This window comes from Pipistrellus kuhlii, unplaced genomic scaffold (assembly GCF_014108245.1).
Source record: "Pipistrellus kuhlii isolate mPipKuh1 unplaced genomic scaffold, mPipKuh1.p scaffold_m20_p_5, whole genome shotgun sequence".
NCBI classification, from domain to species: domain Eukaryota; kingdom Metazoa; phylum Chordata; class Mammalia; order Chiroptera; family Vespertilionidae; genus Pipistrellus; species Pipistrellus kuhlii.
In genome coordinates this window covers 43,882,315-43,903,259 of record NW_023425551.1, presented here as the reverse complement: position 1 = coordinate 43,903,259, position 20,945 = coordinate 43,882,315, and the positions used below count along the sequence as shown (strand labels likewise).

Genomic DNA, 20,945 nt, shown 5'->3' with positions numbered 1-20,945 from the left:
CTGTTTATATAGGGGCCACCCTAAGGACCTCATAAAATGGAGGCAAGGAAATTCAACAGATTTGGCTATGATATACAGAGGCATGACCTCACACATTTTCAACTGCCAAATGTCCCTTTAAATAAGCCCCCTAAAAGCATATTTTTAAAATATAAAAAAATAAAATAACAGTAATATATTAAGTGGTTATTCAGTAAAGAAAAATAAAAATTTTATCATCTATAAAATAAACAAACATAACATGTCTAATTTCCCAGGGTTAATACAAACATCTATAGAAACCTGGCCAGCATCATAGTTAATACATGAACAACTCAATTTAAAAGTGGATAAAAAGCCCTGGCTCATTGTTCAGTGGTTATTGTTACAGATGTTCTGCATCAACCTGAGAAAATTAAACGTTATTCAAATGGACACTTGTGAGCTAGGAAAAAAACTCCAAAAAATATTATGCAATCAACTTTTTCTTCAAAAGGAAATCTAGAAAACTGTGTTAGAGGAAACAGATATTTAACTTTTTAAAAATCAACTTTATTGGCTTTTATAATATAACTTATATACAATAAAATGCAGCCATTTATACTAGAGTGAGTTTTGAATATGTATACACTGTGATACCTCCACCCCAATTAAAATATCAATCCAAAGTTTCCTCAAGTTCCTTTGCAGCCAACCCCTTCACTCTAGACAACCAATGACTTGATTTTATGACCATAGATTATAGATCTGCCTATTCTAGACCTTTACATAAATTGAATCATATGGTATGTACTCTTTCCTGTCTAGCTTCTTTTGCTCAGTATTGATGCTTTTGGTAATCATATATGTAGTTGTATGCTTCAATAGTTTATTCCATTTCATTACTGACTAGTTTTTCACTGTATGAATATATTACAATTTGTTTTTTCATTTATAAGGTGATGGATATTTTCACTGTTTCCAGCTATCATCAATAAAACTACTATGAACAATCATGTACAAGAGATTTATGGACATATATTCATCACTCTTAATCTTTTTCATTAACTATGAGTAAGACTGCTGGGTTATAGGGCAATTGTATGTTTCAACAGATAGTAAATTTTAATTAAAAAAATTTTTTTTTCATGCTTAAAAGAAACTGTTTTCTAAATTAGTTATACCAGTTTACCCTCCACTAGCAATGTTTGAGAGTTCTAGTTGCTATATAACCCACCAACACACAGTATTGTCAGTCTTAATTTTAGCCAATCTAGAAGAGATCCGGTGGTATCTGGGTGGTTTTATAGGCATTCCCCTGATGACCAAAGAGGCTCATAAATTTTTAAATGTTTATGGGCATTCATTTATTAGTTTTTTGTTTCTAATATGTGAAATATATCAAGAAATTGAGACTTAGAGGTATTAAGTAACTTTTCCAAAAAAGTCCCCAAAAGCAATTAAAGAGAATTATTTTGATTTTTAGCTATACTTCGTACTCATGCACCCTAAACACTCTGCTCTTCCAGAACATAGTGATCAAAGAGATAAGGATATGTGATATTACAAATTATAATAAGAAATATATATCTGGTCTTTGACCCTATCCCAGGCGTAGACCTACCAAAACCCTTGGAATTTCCTGTGATGGAATAAAAGTGTCATCCCTTATGTTTATGAGGTTTATTTTTAAAAGCTGCCCAAGTTAGGGCTGGATAGAACCAACCAACTACAGGGAGGACAGAGGTGCTAGAAACAGATCAATCACCAATGGGCAAAGATTTAATCAATCATGCCTATGTAATGAAGCTTCCATAAATATCTAAAAGGACACGATATGGAGAACTTCTGGGTTGATGAACAGATGGACGGAGTGACGCACTCAGAGAGCATGGACGTTACAAACTCCTTCCCGCATACTATGCCCTATGCATCTCTTCCATCTGACAGTTTCTGAATTATATCCATTTATAGTAAACTGGTGATCTAGTAAGTAAAATGTTCCTCTGAATTTTAGAAATCGCTCCAGGAAATTAATCAAACCCAAGGAGAGGATAGTTAACACCTCCAATCCACAGGCGGTCAGAAAGATAAGTGACAATAGTTCTTGCAATTAGCATCTAAGTGGGAGCAGAAGGGCAGTCTTATAGGACTGAGCCCTTCACCTGTGCGATCTGAAGCTATCTTCAGGTAGAAAAAGTTAGACTTGAATTAAATTATATGACACTGCTTGGTGGTGTTGGAAAATCCACAAGCTGAAACTGGAGAATTGTAGGATGGTAGGGATAGTAAAAATGAAGAGGAAAGAATAGATTCAACACTGAGAAAGTAAAATCAAGAAAAGTTGGCTGTATGTGAAGGAAAAAGAATGATGACGACCTTCAGTTCTCTATAAAATATGACTCGATGGAGAGGGTGATGTCACCAGCTTAAATAAGGAACACTGGAAGTAGCACAATCCTAAAAAAAAAAAAGTCTTAATTCATATACCAAACTCAAATGAGAAAACAGTATTTCAAAAATCTTTACTTGCCAATAAAAATCATTTTGTTGCCCTAACTCAGTGGTCTGCATACTCATTTGTCAACAGAGCCAAATATCAACAGTACAACGATTGAAATTTCTTCTGAGAGCCGAAAACTGACTTTTTTGCTTGGGCTATGAAGTTTCAATCACACTGTACGAGGTATTTTGTGGAAGAGCCACACTCAAGGGGCCAAAGAGCCAAATGTGGCTCTGGAGCCACAGTTTGCCAACAACTGCCCTCACCGGTTTGGCTCAGTAGATAGAGCGTCAGCCTGCGGACTGAAAGGTCCCGGGTTCGATTCCAGTCAAGGGCATATAAGCTGGTTGCGGGCGCCCCCAGTGGGAGGTGTGCAGGAGGCAGCTGATAGATGTTTCTTTCTCATCAATGTTTCTAACTCTCTATCCCTCTAACTTCCTCTCTGTAAAAAATCAATAAAATTATATTCTTTAAAAAAATCATTTTGTTTCCAAAAACAGGAGAAAATAGAATTGGCAACACAATCAACTCTTATCTGAAATGGAAAGAAACAAACCTGAAAGATATGAGACAGGACAGAACTTGCAGACAAGTGAGGCAAAGAAAAGGAAGGCAAGTGGTCCCAATAACACTGCTAATATGGTTTCCTAAAACCATTTCCCCATCCTGCTCCCAATATGTAAACACCAATTTTGCATCCCCTCAGTATGGAATCATAAATCCCCTGTTGCTGGTCTGTGATCCCTAGATTCAGAACCTCTGCTAAATTCTAAAGCCCGTTTACATTAAATAATAATAACCTCTAGCAACAATACATAAATAGGAGCTTGTCACAAACTCAGCTCATTTAAACTGATGTCTTTCCTTACTCCAGCACACCAAAAATCAATTTTCTTTCTAGACCTCCCCATTTGTGTTAGTGATTTCCTTCACTGGGGGCTCAAGACCAGAAACCCCAGGAATACTTTCCACATCTTCCTCCTCTTTGCTTCACATGTTCAATTTGTCATTTCCAAACAGAAATGCCTCTCATATTAGTTCTCCGCCGCTCCAGATCCAAAAAGCGCCAGACCCAAAATACTGGCATAGGTTCCTAAGCAATGGGATATATAAAGACAATGCATCTGTGACTAAGTTCTATATACAGGAGTTAGGGGCTGGGGGGAGGGAGTACATTCTATTTTGAAGAAGCTCACAGATACTGGGGCCGGGGAAGCATAAAATAGGAAATTAAAATGAAAAATGAAAAAAGCGTGATAAGAATTCAAAACAGACGCGAGTGGGAGGGTGGAGAAGTAGAAGGGAGGCCAAAGGCTTTTAAAAGACCAAAGACCCGTTTCCCAGAAAACTCTAATTTACCTCGTAATTATTACGGTGTCATGCACTTAGCACTGTCTTGTTTTTGTGTGTGTGTTTTTTCCCCCTTCAGGCGTTTTCTGGTCATGAACTGTCTCCAAAAATAAATGTTAAATTCCTTGGGAGCAGAGACGGTAACGGATTTATTCATCTGTCTCCCCACAAAAACCACACTGTGCCTTAGGCACAGCAGGAACCCAATCAATACTTGTCAAAGTGCCCAAAGGAATGGACAGGGCAGAACAGAAACGTACTCATCCACACACAGAGGGGGCTGTACCCGGGACACTGAAGTAAGACGCACGGCAAAAGGGCAGACTTCCACCTCCTTTACAGAAAAAAAGAAAACACCCATTTCTTCCCAAAGGCCAGGTCTGCCCCCCGGGTCTGCCGCATGGGGCAAGTCGGTGGAGAAAGAAAGGGAAGGGCCCCCCCAAATAAAAAAACAAAAAACAAAACAAAGGCTCTTTCCAATCTCGACAAGCGCGCGGACGCCTCCGCCGCCGGCCAGCCGGGAGGATGGGGCCAGCAGGACCAGAAGCCGCGCCTCTCTCCGCGCAAAGCAGCGCGTCGCGGGGCAGGGCCGCGCGCGGGGCGCCCGGGAGGGCGGCTGGGCATCCCCCCTCCCGCGCGGGCTCTTACCTGCTTGGCCAAGAACCTGCCCAGCTCGCTGCGGCTCTTCTCGTTCTTGGCAGCGATTAAACGCAGCGGCGCGGCCGCCACCTCCAGCAAGAGGTGCTCCATGGCCACCGGCGCTCCCGGCTTCGCGCTCAGAGCCCCAGAGCCTCCGGGGTTCCTGAACCCGGGATGCCGACAACTACGCCCCCCAAGAAGAGCGGCCGCCGCAGCCCCGCGAACCCTGGGAGAGCGGCGGCACACGTGGGGGAGCACGCGGCGCGCTGCGTCATCACCGCGCGACGCCGACGCCGCCCAGGAGGCCCCGCCTCCTCCCCTGCTCCCGCCCCGCCTCCTCGGCAGCGGAAACGTCCGGCGTTACTGCTGTGTCAGTTGCCAGAGGGAATGCTAGCAGAATGGGCTTATTTCACCCGGTTCCTGGGCCTAGTGATGGGAAGTGGGGAGATGACGCGCTGCAGGACCAGTAGACTGAAGATTCTGCCAACATGAAGAAGCGAGGAAGATAGAAACAGCAATGATGAGAGACAATCCTTGATCAGCTGCCTCCTGCACTCCCCCCCCCCCCCCAACTGGGGATTGAACAACTGCAATCCGGACATATGCCCTGACCTGGAATTGAACCATGACCTCCTGGTTCATAGTTGGACACTCATTGGGCCACACTGGTAGGGCAGAAGTTGCTTTGTTGTTGTCAATCCTCACTAGAGGATTTTATATATAAACCTGGGACCCTTCATTTCGCAGGCTGACGCTCCATCCACTGAGCCACACCAGGTTGAGCAGAAATTGCTTTCTTAAAAGCAATTTGCAGTTGTTTTATGGAGTTTGAACATTGGCACTGGTTGAGATCTTTCAAGATAACATTTTTAAATTAATCACTATTTTTTATTCAATATAACGTATTTAAGAGAGTGCCAAGGAAATGAGAGACTTTGTAATAATTTCAATAATAAGGTCACTTTTTCCTGGAAGATAATTTTTGGGGAAATCTTTACTTATTTTTGAAGTATCTGTTCTCAATAAATATTTTTGATGAGTGTTATGCTGAAAGCCAATGTTCAATCATTTGCTAAATTTCCTTGATGTTATCTCCTAAATATTTAAAAATCTATCCCCTTTCTTACCTATCATCTTCAGATCCTCATTTCTCTAACATGCATCACTACAAGAACATTTCAGAATCCTCCTTCTCAAGGCCAAAGGATCTTTTTTTTAAAAATGTATGTTTTGTTTTTATTTCAGAGAGAAAAGGAGAGGGAGAGAGAGATAGAAACATCAGTGATGAGAATCACTCACTGATCAGCTGCATCCTACACGCCCCCTATTGGAATCCAGCTCAAAACCTGGGTATGTGCCCTGACCAGAATCTAACCCTGACCTCCTGGTTCAAAGGTCAAAGCTCAATCACTGAGCCACACTGGCCAGCAAGGCCAAAGGATCTTAATAATGTAAATTACATCATTACAACCTCAAGCTTAAAATCCTTCCGTGGTCCCAGGCCTCATCATTTAAAGGTAAATTCCAAGTTCTTTGGCATCTATATGGCCTTTCAAGATCTGATTCCTGCTTCCCTCTCCAGGCTTTCCGCTCCAGCATGAATGAAAGCCTTGTGGTAGTGGCCCTTTACTCTTTCCCAACCTCCACTATCTGGAATGCTTAAGTATCTTGAATTTCATAGGAGCTAAGCTGGTTGGGGGAGGGGTCTAGGAAGCCAGTGTTCTCCCCAAACATTCTCCCACATGGGGGTCTTTTAGAAAAGTTATAAATATGTAACAAATTGATATGGCAGTTGCAATTTGAAGTTGATAGATCCTCCCTTCAGAAGTAGCAGAGGAAGTTGGTTTTGTTTCACTTCCTCACCAGCCAAGGGTGCAGACTTCCCCTCCGGCGGGGACCCTACGGGCACCTTGGGTTCTTGCAGGTTCTATCCAACAACCATTCAGGTATTCACCCTCTACACATCCTTTCCCTCCCCCTACCGGACTGACATCCTTCCTCAAAACTTCCAACCTCTGGGCTCAGAGGTTTGCCTACCATCCAGGGCAGTGTCAGGGCCTAGAACAGCGCTAATCCATCGTTATCGAGCGCAGTGCCCAGCACCACGTCTAGAACGTGGGTGATAACCCATAGAATTTTGGGGGTGAAGGACTAAATAAAGACAAGACCTTTTCGGGGCTTACTTTCCTTTTCGCGAAAAGAGCTTTTCCCAGGCCCGCCCCTGCCTGGGTCGAGGTTCCACCCCTTCCGTAGGGAAGCTCCCTCCGGCCTTCCCCGCCACCCCGGCCCCGCCCTCCCCCTGCCCGGCCCCCGCAGACTGCTGGCTGGAGTTTGGCGCCAACCGTGGGTTTGCCTCCCCGGCGGACGGCGGGAACTAGTGAGATGCGCCGGGACGTGCTGTGCGTCGGGCCTGATTGGCCAGGGGCGCGCAGTCCCGCCTCCGCGTCCCGGCTGAGCTCTGGCATTGGGCAGAGATGCCAGGGGGACCTCGCTGTGCAGAGAGGAGGATTCCGGGCTGTGCTGGGCCGGACCGGGTGGGTAAGTTGCCGACTGGGTCCGGTCCGAACAGCGCTGCGGGGGAAGAGGCTGCATGGCGAGGTAGTGCCCCGAGCGGAGGCCGGCGGCGTGCCGCGAGCCGGGGGTTCAAGGAGAGCAGCGGGGCCAGGAGTGGTGGGCGCGCCCGGTGTCCGGGGCCCGCGGGCAGCCGCTTCCCGTAGCCCTCGGTTGCAGCCTCTGGGCTCGCCCTCGCTCCTGGAGGAGGGTCCAGGCTGGTGCTGGGGCGAGTGTAAGCAGGAGCTGCGATTTCGACCGCCCTTTTTCCAACCCCCGGAGGCCCCCCACCAAAAAAAACCACAATTTCGTTTTGGGATGTACTCTTAAAGGCTTTCGGATGGGACTCTTTGGAGGAATGGGTCTTCCTAAGCGCCAATTGGGGTGATCGTGGGCGTGGTTGTTGGGGAGACTGTGTGGCCCAGAGAATTTTCTTGATCTCCTCGGCGCCTAGAACCATGACACATAGTAGGCCCTAACTCAGATGTTAATGTGGAATTTGCAGAATTTCAGGATCGATGGTTCAGGGATCCATTCATTGGCGTTGACTCATTCTTCCCTGGTCTTTCCTAGGTTCTTTTCTGATATATTCCCATTCTTTTCAGCTCCAGCTCCAAACCTTTCCCTCTCCTCAAGGCTCCTTTCCCATCTCACTCAGTGCCTCTTGGGAGGGAAATAGAGGCATTCAGGGCAATAATTCTCCTTCCCCCCCCCCCCGTACCCCAGTTATCTTCCAGCGTTTCTTGCCATTTTACAAGGAGATGGCCCCCTTTAAAAATATAAATATATATATATATATATATATATATATATATATATATATATATATATATATATGGCTCTTCTCCCTAATATTCTTGATTTTGTCATCTGGCTTTAGAGACAGCTGGGATCCAATCCCAGACCTGCCACTTGCCAGCTCTTTAACTTTGGGGTAAATTTCTTGATCATCTGTATCTGTTTACCCATCTGTAAAAAGGAAAATTAATAGGACATCTCATAGGACTTGTGGAGGTTTTAAAGTAATTTAATAACGTATTTGGAATATTTGGGTCAGTGTCTAGCTATCTAAATGTACGGTTCACTAAATGTAGTGTTTGTTATTTTCTCCTTACATATTCTTCAGGAATTTTGCTATATTTAGAGGTAGCCTTTCCCATGAGCCTCAAAATACACTCTTCCTCTCCTCTGGCTTTTTCCTATTTTTTTCTACAAATGCTTATTGCATTCTCTCTTTTATTTTATTCTTTTTTTAATTATTATTGCTTTCAGAGAGGAAGGGAGAGGAAGAGAGAGATGGAAACATTAATGATGAGAGATAATAATTGATGGGTTGACTCTTGCACACACACACCCCCCACAACCCAGGCATGTGCCCTTGACTGGAATCGAACTCGGGACCCTTCAGTCCGCAGACAAACTCTCTACCCACTGAGCACATCTAGGTCTCTTCTATTTTTAAAAAAATAAATTTTCCTTTCAACTCTTTAAGGCATTATCGTATCACAATGCTAGGTGATCCTTCTCTCATCTACTTCAACTTCATATCTGAATTTATTGGAGTTGTTCCTCAAAAAGTGATCTTGTAACTCCTTCATATCATGTTTCTCAATGTTTCAAATTTTGCTTTTACAGTTTTCATAGGTGCAACATTCTTATCAGTATCAACTCTCATGGTATATTGAGATCCTCAGTTGGGGAAAGGTGAGAGCAAGTGTGCAGAAGCCCCTCTTCGTCTTCCCAGGAGATGCCGATAGATAATCCCTCCTCCTCTTTTTCCTCTCTTCCTTTCCAGGACAATCATTGGCCTTTGTGATGCCAAGCACAGACTTCCATGTGGGGAGGGGGAAAGAGTCCCCTGTATGTAGTCTTTTTAAAAAATATTATTTTTATTGATTCCAGAGGGGAAGGGAGAGCAAGAGAGAGAAAAACATCAAAGATGAGAGAATCATTGATCAGCTGCCGCCTGCACTCCCCCCTCTGGGTTGGAGCTCGTAATCTGGGCATGTGCCCTGACAGGGTATTGAACCTGGCCTCCTGGTTCATAGGTCGATGTTCAGCCACTGAACCACATCAGCCAGGAAAAGTCTTAAGTATTTTAATTGTGTAATATATTACCTGTCTTTTTTAGAACCTTATTATTTATTACTTTCTAATCTTGTGGATATTCACATCGAGACTTGCTCATAAGCTCATGGATAGATGTGGTGGGAAGATGCTGTCAGGAATTGTGTTTGCAAACAGGAACTTGGTTTCACTTGATAGACCTTGGAATAAAGAATGATGGGCTAGAAAGGAAGGCAACTGAGTATTATATCAAAGTAAGGAGTTTGGACTTGCAAATTCAAATGGCAGAATGAGGACTAATGGGAGGAACATTGCAGAGGAGCACCAGTAGGATATTAGGGAATGCTGATGCTACTCAAAGAAGTAGAGGGTTTGGGAGGTGACAGATGATGGAAAGATGATCTTTGGTTTTGGATTTGGTGAGCTTGGACTTAAGGGAAAGCGTTTACTTTATTAACTTTAGCATCTTATTGTTGACTTTTGGTTGGTATTTTAGTATAGATAATTCCTAATCCTCCTATGTAATAAAAGAGAAACATGTGAATTGACTGTACCTCTGCTACAGCTCACCAGCCAATCAGGAGTGAGTTTGCAAATTAACCTGACAAAGATGGTGAATTAATTTGCATACACAGGCATGGGACAGAGAGCAGGCGAGCCAGAGGAGAGTGGGGTGGCTTGAACTTGGCTCCCAAGCTGCCAGATGAGAGCAGAGAGGGAGAGCTGGCAGTTTGGAGGACTTAGCAGAGCAGGAGGGTGTGGGATGGAGAATGAGCAGGAGGGGAAAACCCAGAGCGCTGGAGCACCAGGAATGCTGGAAGTAACAGTTCTGGTGGCAAACAGATCTCCTAGACACTAGAGCAAAGTGAGCCTGGAGCAAGATATTATTGCGGTGAGGGATGGAGAGAAAGCAAAGGTGAGAGACGTAAGTGAAATCAGAGTGTCGAGGGAAAATTAAAGGGAAGATATCCTAAAGCTTCCAGGAAATCTCCACCAGTGAAGCAAGAAAAAAAAAAAAAGCCTCTTTTATTCTGTGAGCAACAAACTAAACTAAGTTGGGGTCTCAGGTAATTCACTCATGATTGCAAAGACAGATAGAAACTCCTGAATTGGAGAGGGCTCCCAGATGGAAAGGGTGCAGGCTGGGCTGAGGGACCCACCCCCTGTGCACGAATCTTGATGCACCGGACCCCTAGTTTTCATATAATCGAGGGACAGCAGAGGAACCTATAAATCCAAGTGGGTATCCCTACTTTTTGTGGCAGTACCCGCTCTTTTTTCCTATCCCCTTTTTGTTTTGTTGTAGAAAAGATATTGATGTCCATGAAGTCATCTCCTTGGGGAAAATGTATTCAAAAATATTTTTGTAAATGTTCAATAGCATTTAGAGCTACATAGGTGTTATTGAAATTGTAATAACCACAGCTCTGTGAAATCCTTCCTGTGAGCGTTTTGTATTAAATAAGATTGTAAAATAATAAATTTGTGTTAAGTCACTGAGTTTGTGATTTGTTAGAGCAGCAAAGGAAACTAATATACTCAGTCATGCTGTGCAATTTTCATCTCAATAGCCACATATGGATAGTAGTTGCCATATTAGACATCTCAGATATGTAACATTATCATTATAGAAAATTCTTTTGGACAGCACTGGTAAGTGTGGTTCATGGAGCTATTTATTTATTTTATTTTTTTATTATAAAAATATTTAAAGAATATTTTTATTGATTTCAGAGAGGGAGGGAGAGTGAGAGAGCAATAGAAACACCAGAGATGAGAGAGAATCATTGATCAGCTGCCTCTTGCACACCCCACATTGGGGGATCAAGCTCACAAGCTGGGCATGTGCCCTGACTGGTGATTGAACCATGACCTGGATCACAGGTCCACTCTCAACCTCTGAGCCACATCAGCATGGTTGTTTTGGGTTCTTATTTTGCTTTCAGTCTTAGCCCTGACTAAATATTTCCATACTTAACATTTTTATAACAACATGCTTATATATCTGCCAACCAAATGACTAGATATGACATTGTTGGGTCAAAGAATATTTGCATTTAAAAACTTGATAGCTATTATGAAATTGTTTCCATAGAGCTTTTACCAGTATACACTTGAGTGATGTGTGAGAGTACCTGTTTCCCCACACCTTTACCAACCTAATGTAATATCAAATTCTTTGCTGTTTGCCTATCTTACTATCTTATTGGTGAAAACATGTATGTTTGATGTCTCTAAGAGCACTCCCAAATTTGATGACTTGCTGAGAACTCACAGTGGTTACCATATAGTTGGCTTATTTTTTAGTATAAACGTTGCCTTGTATTTTGGTCTGTTTTATTAAATTAGCATCATTTACATTGTGACATGGCTTAACCACATCATAAAGTTTAATTTTTTGTTTTATAGTTTCAGCTTTTGGGAAATGTTAGCCTTTTTTTTTTTTTTTTTTTTTTGTTATCATGACAGAGAGTGAACTCATTCAGTGTGAGGGTGTCCAGATTTGAAAGTTGCTTTTTAACTTAAAGCTAGGTTTATTCTTTGAATTATGAGGTTGCTTTTAAAAACAGTAGAAAATCTTTATGTTTAATACTTTAGATGGCAACTATCAAAAGGAAATAGGATCATGGCAGCAGATGATGAAAATGGTGATGGAACAAGTTTATTTGATGTCTTCTCTGGTAAGCGCTTATTGTAATTGTTTTTCTAAATTTATTTAATTACAAAACCATTTACTTGTTCTCATTGAAAACACCAATTATCAACTTTTTCTCTTCACATATAAATGAATTAATACAATAAAATGCCTGGCAAATAGGAAGTGCCTAGTAAATGTGAACTTTTTAGTTATTGTATGCTTTCAAGTCTCTTAAATGTAATGAATTAGCAACTTTGAAAATCTAAGTTGTAATGATTTTTACTGTTATATCCAAAAAAGTATAAGATAGGTATTTGTTACTCTTGAAGTGAAAACTTTCAGTAAATGTAGACATAGTATAGTAAAATAAGCTTATAAAGTGGAAATATTTTAAGTAATATGTGCAATGTAAACTTCCAGATCCTGATGTAACATTTACTAGTTCTTTTGTCTTAATTGTAATTATGCTATGACAATCCCACTACATTTTTTGAGATTACAATATAAATGTATATTTATTTACTAGAGTTACAATTACTATGCTATAATGAAAGTGACAGTTGTAAAACATGTCTAGTAGAATAGTTTTGCTCAAGTATATATTTTAAAAAATTATTCATAGATATGGAAAGATTCACATAAAATATGGCCTACATAACTGCTCTGGATAGTATTATTTTTGTGTGTGTGTGTGTTATGTAATTATTTTTTGTAGTTTTACATTTTTATGCTGCTGTATATACATTTCTCTTATTATTTTTTTCTTTGAGATATTTTAAACCAAAAGAAAAATTGAAAGTATAATATAATCAACCTTTTACTTTTTATGTCTATTCACAAATAGTTAACTTTTACTGTATCTGCAACTCTTATATTTGGAAGGACAAACTGCATTGTTAATCTCATTTGCTGGAAATAGCTGTTTTTATTTCTATATACTACATATTACTCTCTCACAAGTTCCTGTCTACATACATATATTTTTTGGTAGCTACAGTCACAGTGACAATTTTACTTTTTAACACTTAATATGATTTCATGAAACATTTTATTCCTTTAACATTTTCATAATTATGTTTTTATTATATTTGTTTGAAAATAATTTCAAGCTTACAGAAAAATTGCAAGTATGAGAACATATAAAAATCCATTTGCCTAGTTTCTTCCAGATTTGCTTTTTATTTTATACCAGTGGTTTTATCACTGTGTACATACTCTTTATTTTATTTTTAAAAAAATATTTTTATTGATTCAGAGAAGAAGGGAAAGGGAGAGAGAAACATCAAGATGAGAATCATTTATCTATTGCCTCCTGCATGCCCCCTACTGGGTATGGAGCCTGCAAACTGGGCATGTGCCCTTGACCTGAATCGAACTTGGGACCCTTCAATCCATACTGAAGCCCTATCCACTGAGCAGAACCAGCTAGGGCCATACTCTCTTTATAAATACACACACAAACAGTTTTTCCTGACCTATTTGAGATTAAGCTATATGTATTATGGTCCTTTATTCCCAAATATTTCATTGTGTATTTTGTAAGAAAAAGTTGGTTTATTGCATAATAACAGCAAAATGTCAATTTTATTAAATTCTATACTGATACAATATTGAGTCTGCAATTTTTATCCTGATAATCCAGTTATGTCCTTTGTTATTGTGATTGGATTTATGTTTGTTATATTAATATTTTAATTTGTCTCCATGAATTTTTTCTTTCTGACTTTCATGCTTCTTTCAAATAATTTGAATGAATTTTAGAATTCCATTCTAATTCATGTATTAGTTTCTTGACTATACCTCTGCATTATTTTTAGTGGTTGCATAAGGATTTGCAATATCTTTAACATTTGCAGACTACTTAATAATATTGTACTTTTTCATGTAATCTTGTACTTATAACTGCATTTAATCTCCATCCATGTCCTATGTTAAAGATGTCATAAATCCCACAATATAATGCTATGATTTTTATTTAATTGTTCTATGTATCTTAAATAAATTAAGAGGAATTAAGATAAATTAAGAGAAAATAGTGCATCTTAGATGTTTATTTATTTTATCACTTCTAGTCTAGTATCATTTAAAAATATTTTTTAATTGATTTTTTTACATAGAGGAAGGGAGAGGGATAGAGAGTTTGAAATATCGATCAGCTGCCTCCTCCACACTCCCTACTGGGTATGTGCCTGCAACCAAGGTACATGCCCTTGACTGGAATTGAACCTGGGACCCTTGAGTCCACAGGCTGGTGCTCTATTCACTGAGCCAAACTGATTAGGGCAATTTTAGTATTATTTTCTTCCCCATTCTCTCTCTTTTCTTTTGGAAATCCAGATGTATACTATGTGAAAACTTTTTATTTTTTAAACTTTATTTTTTATAGACTTTATTGGGGTGACATTGGTTAATAAATTATATAAGTTTCAGGTGTACAGTTCTACAATATATCATCTGTATATTGTATTGTGTGTTCACCACCTGACCTGGTTCCTTCCATCACCATTTATCTCCTCTTTATCCTCTTCTATCACCCCTCACCCCCACTGAGAACTTTTTAAATTTTTTTTCTTATTAAATTATTATCTACTGAGAACTTTTGATACTGTCTTATGGGATATTAAGACTTTTGTTTTTCTTTTCCTCTTAGTTCTTCAAATTGGATAATTTTTAGATTTTTCTTTAAGTTCACTGGCTCTTCTGTCAAAAGCACATTCAATGAATCTTTTTACATTAGATATTTTATGTTCTGTTATAGGACTTTTAATTTGATTCTTTTGTTTCTGTTTCTCTATCAAGATTTCCTATGTAGTAATTTTGGATTACCTTCTGGATATTGTAAATGCTATGATTATAGAGACATTGGATTCTGCTATACTTATTTCTCTGAAGAATTGCTTATTTTAAATTTTAGCATGTATTTAACTTGACCCTGTGGTGGGTAGCAGCTGAAATCTGTGATCAGAATTTTTAGTTTTAGCTGGACTTTTTGTAGTTTTAATCTTTATCTGTATAGTTTGGTGGGGGGGAGGGGTTTCTCAGAGTTTTGGGCACAATTTGGGGAATCCCCTATGTTACTTTCTAGTTGCTGTTACTACTTCTGAAGTTTTTTCTCTGGTTCTTCAACCTGTTTTCCATCTGAGTTTTCATTGCCCAGTGTGGCTTCAACTAGGTAGGACCTTTTCTTCCACAAAAACATTGTAATGAAAGAGGGATAGGGGAGCTCTCACAGCACTGTTTCTTCTTTTAGTATTACCGCATTTTCCGGTGTATAAGACGACCCCCTAATTTTACAGTTAAAACGTAAGTTTAGGCCTATATTCGCTGTATAAGACTACCCCCCACTTCCGAGGCAACACCAGTTCTTTTTTTAATAGACCGCCTTTCTGACTCTGGCCAATCTGAGCAGGCTTCTTACTAAAACACAGTGGTCGTCTTATAGGCCAGAAAATACGGCATCTCCCCTCTAATTATTTCATGTTTTAAGTTGCTCTTTAGTTGTTCAATTCTTCAGCTAGCTTTTTTTTTTTTAAACGAGGTATAATTTAAAAATGACATATTAGTTTCAGGTGTACACAGTAATGATTTGATATTTTTATATATTGCAAAATGATCAAATAAGTTAGTGGTATAGCTTTTGACTGCAGATAATTTTTGATAATTTGTTTAAAGTTTATAGTCATCTATAGGAAGATTGGTCTGATAGACACTACTCTGCTATTACTGAAAATTGGAATCTTCTCATTAGTATGTTTTGAAAGTGAGTTTTTAAGTATACTTCTGAGTTAATAGAGTCATAAGCCTAGGTGCAAAGATCTTCCTGTTTATAAGGCTGAATAAACTGTTAAATAATTATTTTTTGGTGCAAAACCAATAAGGTCTCTTTCTTTCACTGGTTCCTCAAAATTGGAATGGAAAAACTTCCCCAGGAGAAGTTTTAGAACAGAATAGAAATAAAGACACAGTGATTTAAAACAAACAAACAAACAAACAAACAAAAAAAAAACCTTCCCTAAGTAAAATAAACTAGTTTTAACTAGTCTTTAATTTAATTTTCTTGCAGCTTCTCCTCTTAAAAATAATGATGAAGGTTCTTTGGACATATATGCTGGATTGGACAGTGCTGTTTCCGGTATGTAAGTCAATCTATTTATATAAAAGCATAAATGACTATTTGACCGGTTGCTATGATGTTCATTGACCACCAGGGGGCAGATGCTCAACCCAGGAGCTGCCCCTGGTGGTCCATGTGCTCCCACAGTGGGAGTGCTGCTCAGCTGACCAGTGGGCGCAAGATGAGGGGCCAACAGCTGGCAAGTGCAGCTGTGGCAGTGCAAGCCTCTCCCATGACACTCCCCTGTGCATGCCTGTCCCCCATCTGGACCGGTACCAACATCAGGACTGACTGGGAATGAGCCTGTGGTCCCTTGTGTCATGGGTGCACCAGTATCACCCTAGGACAGGTGCGTGGTGACTGCAGCGAGCCTACCAAGTGGCAGTGGGGCTGGAATGAACAGGAGTGGAGTGGCACCAGGCCTGAGCTCAGCTCCTCCCCAGCTGCCTGCTGCTGCTCGCACTACTACATCCCTCGGGGGATGTTGGACTATGGGTTTCGGCCAGATCCCAGCAGGTCATGCCGAGGGACCCCTAGCGGTGCATGAATCTGTGCACTAGGCCTCTGGTTCTGTAATAAAATAGCTTCATTTTGTTTGGTCAGTCTATTGAAAGTTTATTTTGTTACTAATTTTTAAAATAACTCATACATCCTGAACTATCTCCCCATATTTTTTAAATTATTACACTTAGGTAATTGTAATCTTGCCCAAAGCTTGATCAATAAAACAACTTAGTTCTCAGGTTTGTTATTCATATATTATAGATATCAGATTTTACTAGACCTGTGCAAAAATATTTTGTACCATTGAAAAGCAACTCATGGTCTTGTCCACACATATTACTACTCATACTACCATAGGTTACATGATGCTAGGACTTTTGAAAAGGATAGTTACTATAAATGTTTTCAAATGCAGAGAGCCTCATGATCTATTCAAATTGGAAACCTTTTTCATGCTTTTCCATGATCAAAACTCTAAGGCTTTGAACACGTATCACCCTCATACCAAATTTGTTGACACAGCATTTTAGGTAAATTGCTTTTCCAACTCTAATTTATTAAATCATTATAAATATGGGTGAGCCCTAATTACTTTGGCTCAGTGGATGGAGCCTGGGCCTGTGAACTGAAGGGTCCTAGGTTCAATTCTGGTCAAGCACATGTACCTTGGTTGCAGGCACATCTCCAGTGGGGGGTGTGCAGGAGGCAGCTGATTGATGTTTCTCTCCTATCAGTGTTTCTAACTCTATCCTTCTCCCTTCCTCTCTGTAAAAAAAATCAATAAAATATATTTTAAAATATATATGGATGAAATGGAGGAGATGGAGAAATGTATAGTTCGAGTTGTGATAGACACAACATCCAAAATTTTAAATACATATATTTCTTCACCTTTATTGAGATGTAATTATCATAAAATTAAGATTAATGTGTGCATGTGTTGATTTGATACATTTTTTTATTGCAAAATGATTACCACCATAGAATTAGCTAACACCTGCATCACATTACATAATTACTATATTTTTTTTGTGGCGTGATTTAAGATTTATTCTCTTAGCAACTTTAAATTATGTAATATAGTGTTATTAACTCTAAAGACTATGCTGTAAATTAGCTCACCAGAACTTATCTTACACTGGAAGTTTGTACTTTGGTCAGCATATCTTTTTCCTCATCCCAACCTCCAGCTAACCACCATTCTAGTTTCTGTTTCTGTGCATTTGGTTTTTTAGATTCCACATGTAAGTGATATCACACAGTATGTGTTTTTTTCTGGTTAATTTCACTTACTATAATGCCTTCAATGCCCATGTTGTCATAAATGACAGAATGTCCTTTCTTACAACTGAATAATAATTCTACTGTTGTGTATACATGCTCACATATCTTTTTTTACTCATTCATCCATTGTTGGACACTTCGGTTTTTTCTATATATTGCCTATTGTGAATAATGCTGCAATGAACATACAGAGTGCAGATATCTGCAAGATCCTGTTTTCACTTCTATATATTTTTATTGATAGAGAGAGAGAGAGAGAGAGAGAGAGAGAGAGAGAGAGAGAGAATCATTGATCAACTGCCTCCTGCATGCCATCCACTTGGGATCGATCCCAAAACCCAGGCATGTGCCCCGACCAGGAATCAAACTGACCTCCTGGTTTCTGGATCTATGCTCAACTACTGAACTACATATTTTGGGTATTAAACTTGTTATCAAATAAATAATTTGCAAATATTTTGTCTCATTGTGTAGGTTGCCTTTTCATTTTGTTGAAGGTTTCTTTTGCTGTGCAGAAGCTTTTTAATTTGATGTAGTCCCACTTGTTTATTTTTGCTTTTGTTGTGTTTGTTTTTAGTGTTAAACCCAGAAAAATCATCACCTCCTATGTCTCCCCTCTCCCCCCGCAGGAGATTTATGGTTTCAGGTCTTACATTCAAGTCTTTAATCCATTTTGAGTTGATATTTGCATATGGTATAAGATAGTGATCCAGTTTTATTCTTTTACAGGCGGTTGTTCAGTTTTGAACAGAACAGTCTCTTTGTTGAAGAGACTATCCGTTCCTTATTGTACATGCTTGGCTTCTTTGTCGTAAATTAATTGACTGTATCTGTGAGAGCTTATTTCTGGGCTTTCTGTTTTGTTCCTTGCTCTATATGTTGGTTTTTATGCCAATACATATAGTTTTGATTACTATAGGTGTGTTTTATTGTTTGAAATCAGAAATTATGATACTTTCAGCTTTGATCTTTTGTAAAATTGCTTTAGTGATTTGCAGTCTTTGTGGTTGCATACAAATTTTATGATTGTCGTATTTCTGTGAAAAATGACAGTGGAATTTTAATAGTATTGCATTGAATCTGGAAAGACATATTTTAATGTTAAGGTGTTTTTTTTTTTGTTTTAGACAGTTCTAAGTCCTGTGAACCATCCAGAAATAGTTTGGATTTATATGAAGAAATTCTTACTGAAGAAGGAACTGCAAAGGAGGCAACATATAATGATGTATGGCTTGTCAGAATTATTAAAGACAGTTATTTTACATTTTATGGCTCACTTATGGTTGGAAAAACATTCTGTGTTTAGGAAAGAACTGTTAGGCTAAAAAAAATAGATATCAGTTTCTGTCTTTAGATCTGCTCTTTTTATTTTATTTTATGTATTTTATTGATTTTTTTACAGAGAGAAAGGGAGAGGGATAGAGTTAGAAAGAGAAACATCCATCAGCTGCTTCCTGCACCCCACTGGGGATGTGCCTGAAACCAAGGTACATGCCCTTGACTGGTATCGAACCTGGGACCCTTCAGTCCTCAGGCCGATGCTCTATCCACTGAGCCAAACCGGTTAGGGCTGGATCTGCTCTCTAAATAATGTTTTCTGAATGCTTGTCTAAATTTAGTTACAATTTTGTTTGATTAAATGTAAGTGTCTAAATATATAAAACATCAATCAGTGTGATACAACATTTTATCTTTTCATGATTTTGTACTATTGTAAGTTATAAGATATCCTAAGACTTAAATTAGAAATTTCTTTCTACCTTATTTGAATTTAAGGTTTGGAGAGTGAATCTGAAACCAAACAAAATACATTATTGGTAGGGCCAACTTTACTTATTTTTAAAATTTTATTGAATTCATTGGGGGTAACTGGTTAATAAAATTATATAGGTTTCAAGTGTACAGTTTTATAATACATCATCTATATATTGTATTCTGTATTCACTATCCAAATTCAAGTCTTTATCACCATTTATTCCCCCTTTATCCTCTTCCACCTACCCTACCTTCTTTCTCTCTTCCACCTACCCCACACCTTTTCCCTCTTGTAATCACCATACTCTTATCTTTGTTTAAGTCCAACTTTAAAACCAGTAATCTTACTAAATCCCTGTTAGCAGAACTAGAACTCATCTCCCCTTTTTAGTGGGTTAATTTATTAAATTTTAAATATTTTGAAATGTCATTTAAGCTAAGAAAATAATTTAGAATGGTGCTTAAATTAATCTTATATATTACAGTTGCAAATAAAATATGGAAAATGTCAACTACAAATGAAAGAGCTGATGAAAAAGTTTAAGGAAATACAGTCACAGGTACTATTATAATGAATATTTTATTTTTGTCCTATTTTAATATAAAAAAATGGTTTGAAATTCAAATTCTAAAGTGCTGGCATTTTAGAAGGAAATTTTCTTCTTAGTATTAAATGAAATAGGAAATCTGTCAAAACATGCATAATTTCCTATACAACTGATATAGAAAAACTGCTTGATTTGTTAAATGACTTTTACATAAAAGATCTGTTAGGTAGTTACCAGTTAAATAATAGAACATTCATAGAGATGAGATTAGTTGTTTTAAAAGAGAATGGTTTGATGAGTAAAGATTTAGATTGCTCTTGGGGAAAATGGTGATGCCCTTAGTATTTTTGCCAATGTGATTTTGTGATCATGCTACAAAAATCAGGAATGTCATGTTTTGTTCTGATTTTTATTTTTTAGTAATGTTTCTCTTTTCTGTTTCCCCCAAAGAACCAGTCAATCCTAGATTCATTCTTTGTTCATCTGAGAATTAGTACATTGTTGCACATTAAAGCTAAGTTGTTAAATATAACCTGATTTTTATCATTTTTATTTTTAGTTTTCAAAATAATGGTCCTGGGAGAACTTTTTATTTGTGCATTTTTTCATTTTGATTCCTATTTTAAGTAATTTCACTTTAAATGACTTTCTCTGGTGCCATTTATCTTCTCTGAATCTCAGCTGCCCCATCTGCATAATGAGCATAACAGCATTTCTCATAGGACTTTCTTGAGAATTACATAACGTGTAATATATGATGCCTGGCATATAGTTAGCATTAAATAATCATTAGCTATTAAAAGTAGTAGTTTAATAATTCTGTAATATATACTTCATTAAATATATTTTATGATGCTTAGAATTTCAGCCTAAAAACTGAAAACCAGTCTCTTAAGAAGAATATTTCAGCACTTATCAAAACTGCTAGAATGGAAATAAACCGCAAGGATGAAGAAATTAGTAGCCTTCACCAAAGGTATAATTGAGGTGTTTGGATCTATAAATTACATTGGTGTTGATATGTGTAACATTTTT

At 38.6% G+C, this 20,945-nt stretch overlaps 2 protein-coding genes across 15 annotated transcripts in view; one reads left to right on the top strand and one right to left on the bottom strand.

Annotated features, from left to right (window-relative positions):
- MDN1 (midasin AAA ATPase 1) overlaps positions 1-4,716 on the bottom strand; it is a 143,868-nt gene extending 139,152 nt beyond the window's left edge. For 4 of the 10 annotated variants that reach the window (XR_004983670.2, XM_036414101.2, XM_036414102.2 and 1 more), the window contains exon 1: positions 4,460-4,705. Coding sequence is in view for 9 of the 10 variants with exons in the window: in XM_036414101.2 (XP_036269994.1) it covers positions 4,460-4,561 (102 nt within the window). In the remaining variant the exon portion in view is untranslated. Of the gene's footprint in view, positions 1-4,459 lie in introns of all 10 variants that reach the window. The other 6 variants (XM_036414106.2, XM_036414103.2, XM_036414105.2 and 3 more) reach the window with 2 other exon arrangements.
- Positions 4,717-6,883: 2,167 nt separating this feature from the next.
- Positions 6,884-20,945, top strand: part of CASP8AP2 (caspase 8 associated protein 2) — a 29,562-nt gene continuing 15,500 nt past the window's right edge. For 3 of the 5 annotated variants that reach the window (XM_045572686.1, XM_036414116.2, XM_045572687.1), the window contains exons 1-6: positions 6,911-6,984; positions 11,666-11,748; positions 15,769-15,837; positions 18,735-18,832; positions 19,848-19,922; positions 20,771-20,886. In XM_045572686.1, the coding sequence (XP_045428642.1) occupies positions 11,694-11,748; positions 15,769-15,837; positions 18,735-18,832; positions 19,848-19,922; positions 20,771-20,886 (413 nt within the window). In that variant the 5' untranslated portion in view covers positions 6,911-6,984; positions 11,666-11,693. Of the gene's footprint in view, positions 7,049-11,665; positions 11,749-15,768; positions 15,838-18,734; positions 18,833-19,847; positions 19,923-20,770; positions 20,887-20,945 lie in introns of all 5 variants that reach the window. The other 2 variants (XM_045572689.1, XM_045572688.1) reach the window with 2 other exon arrangements.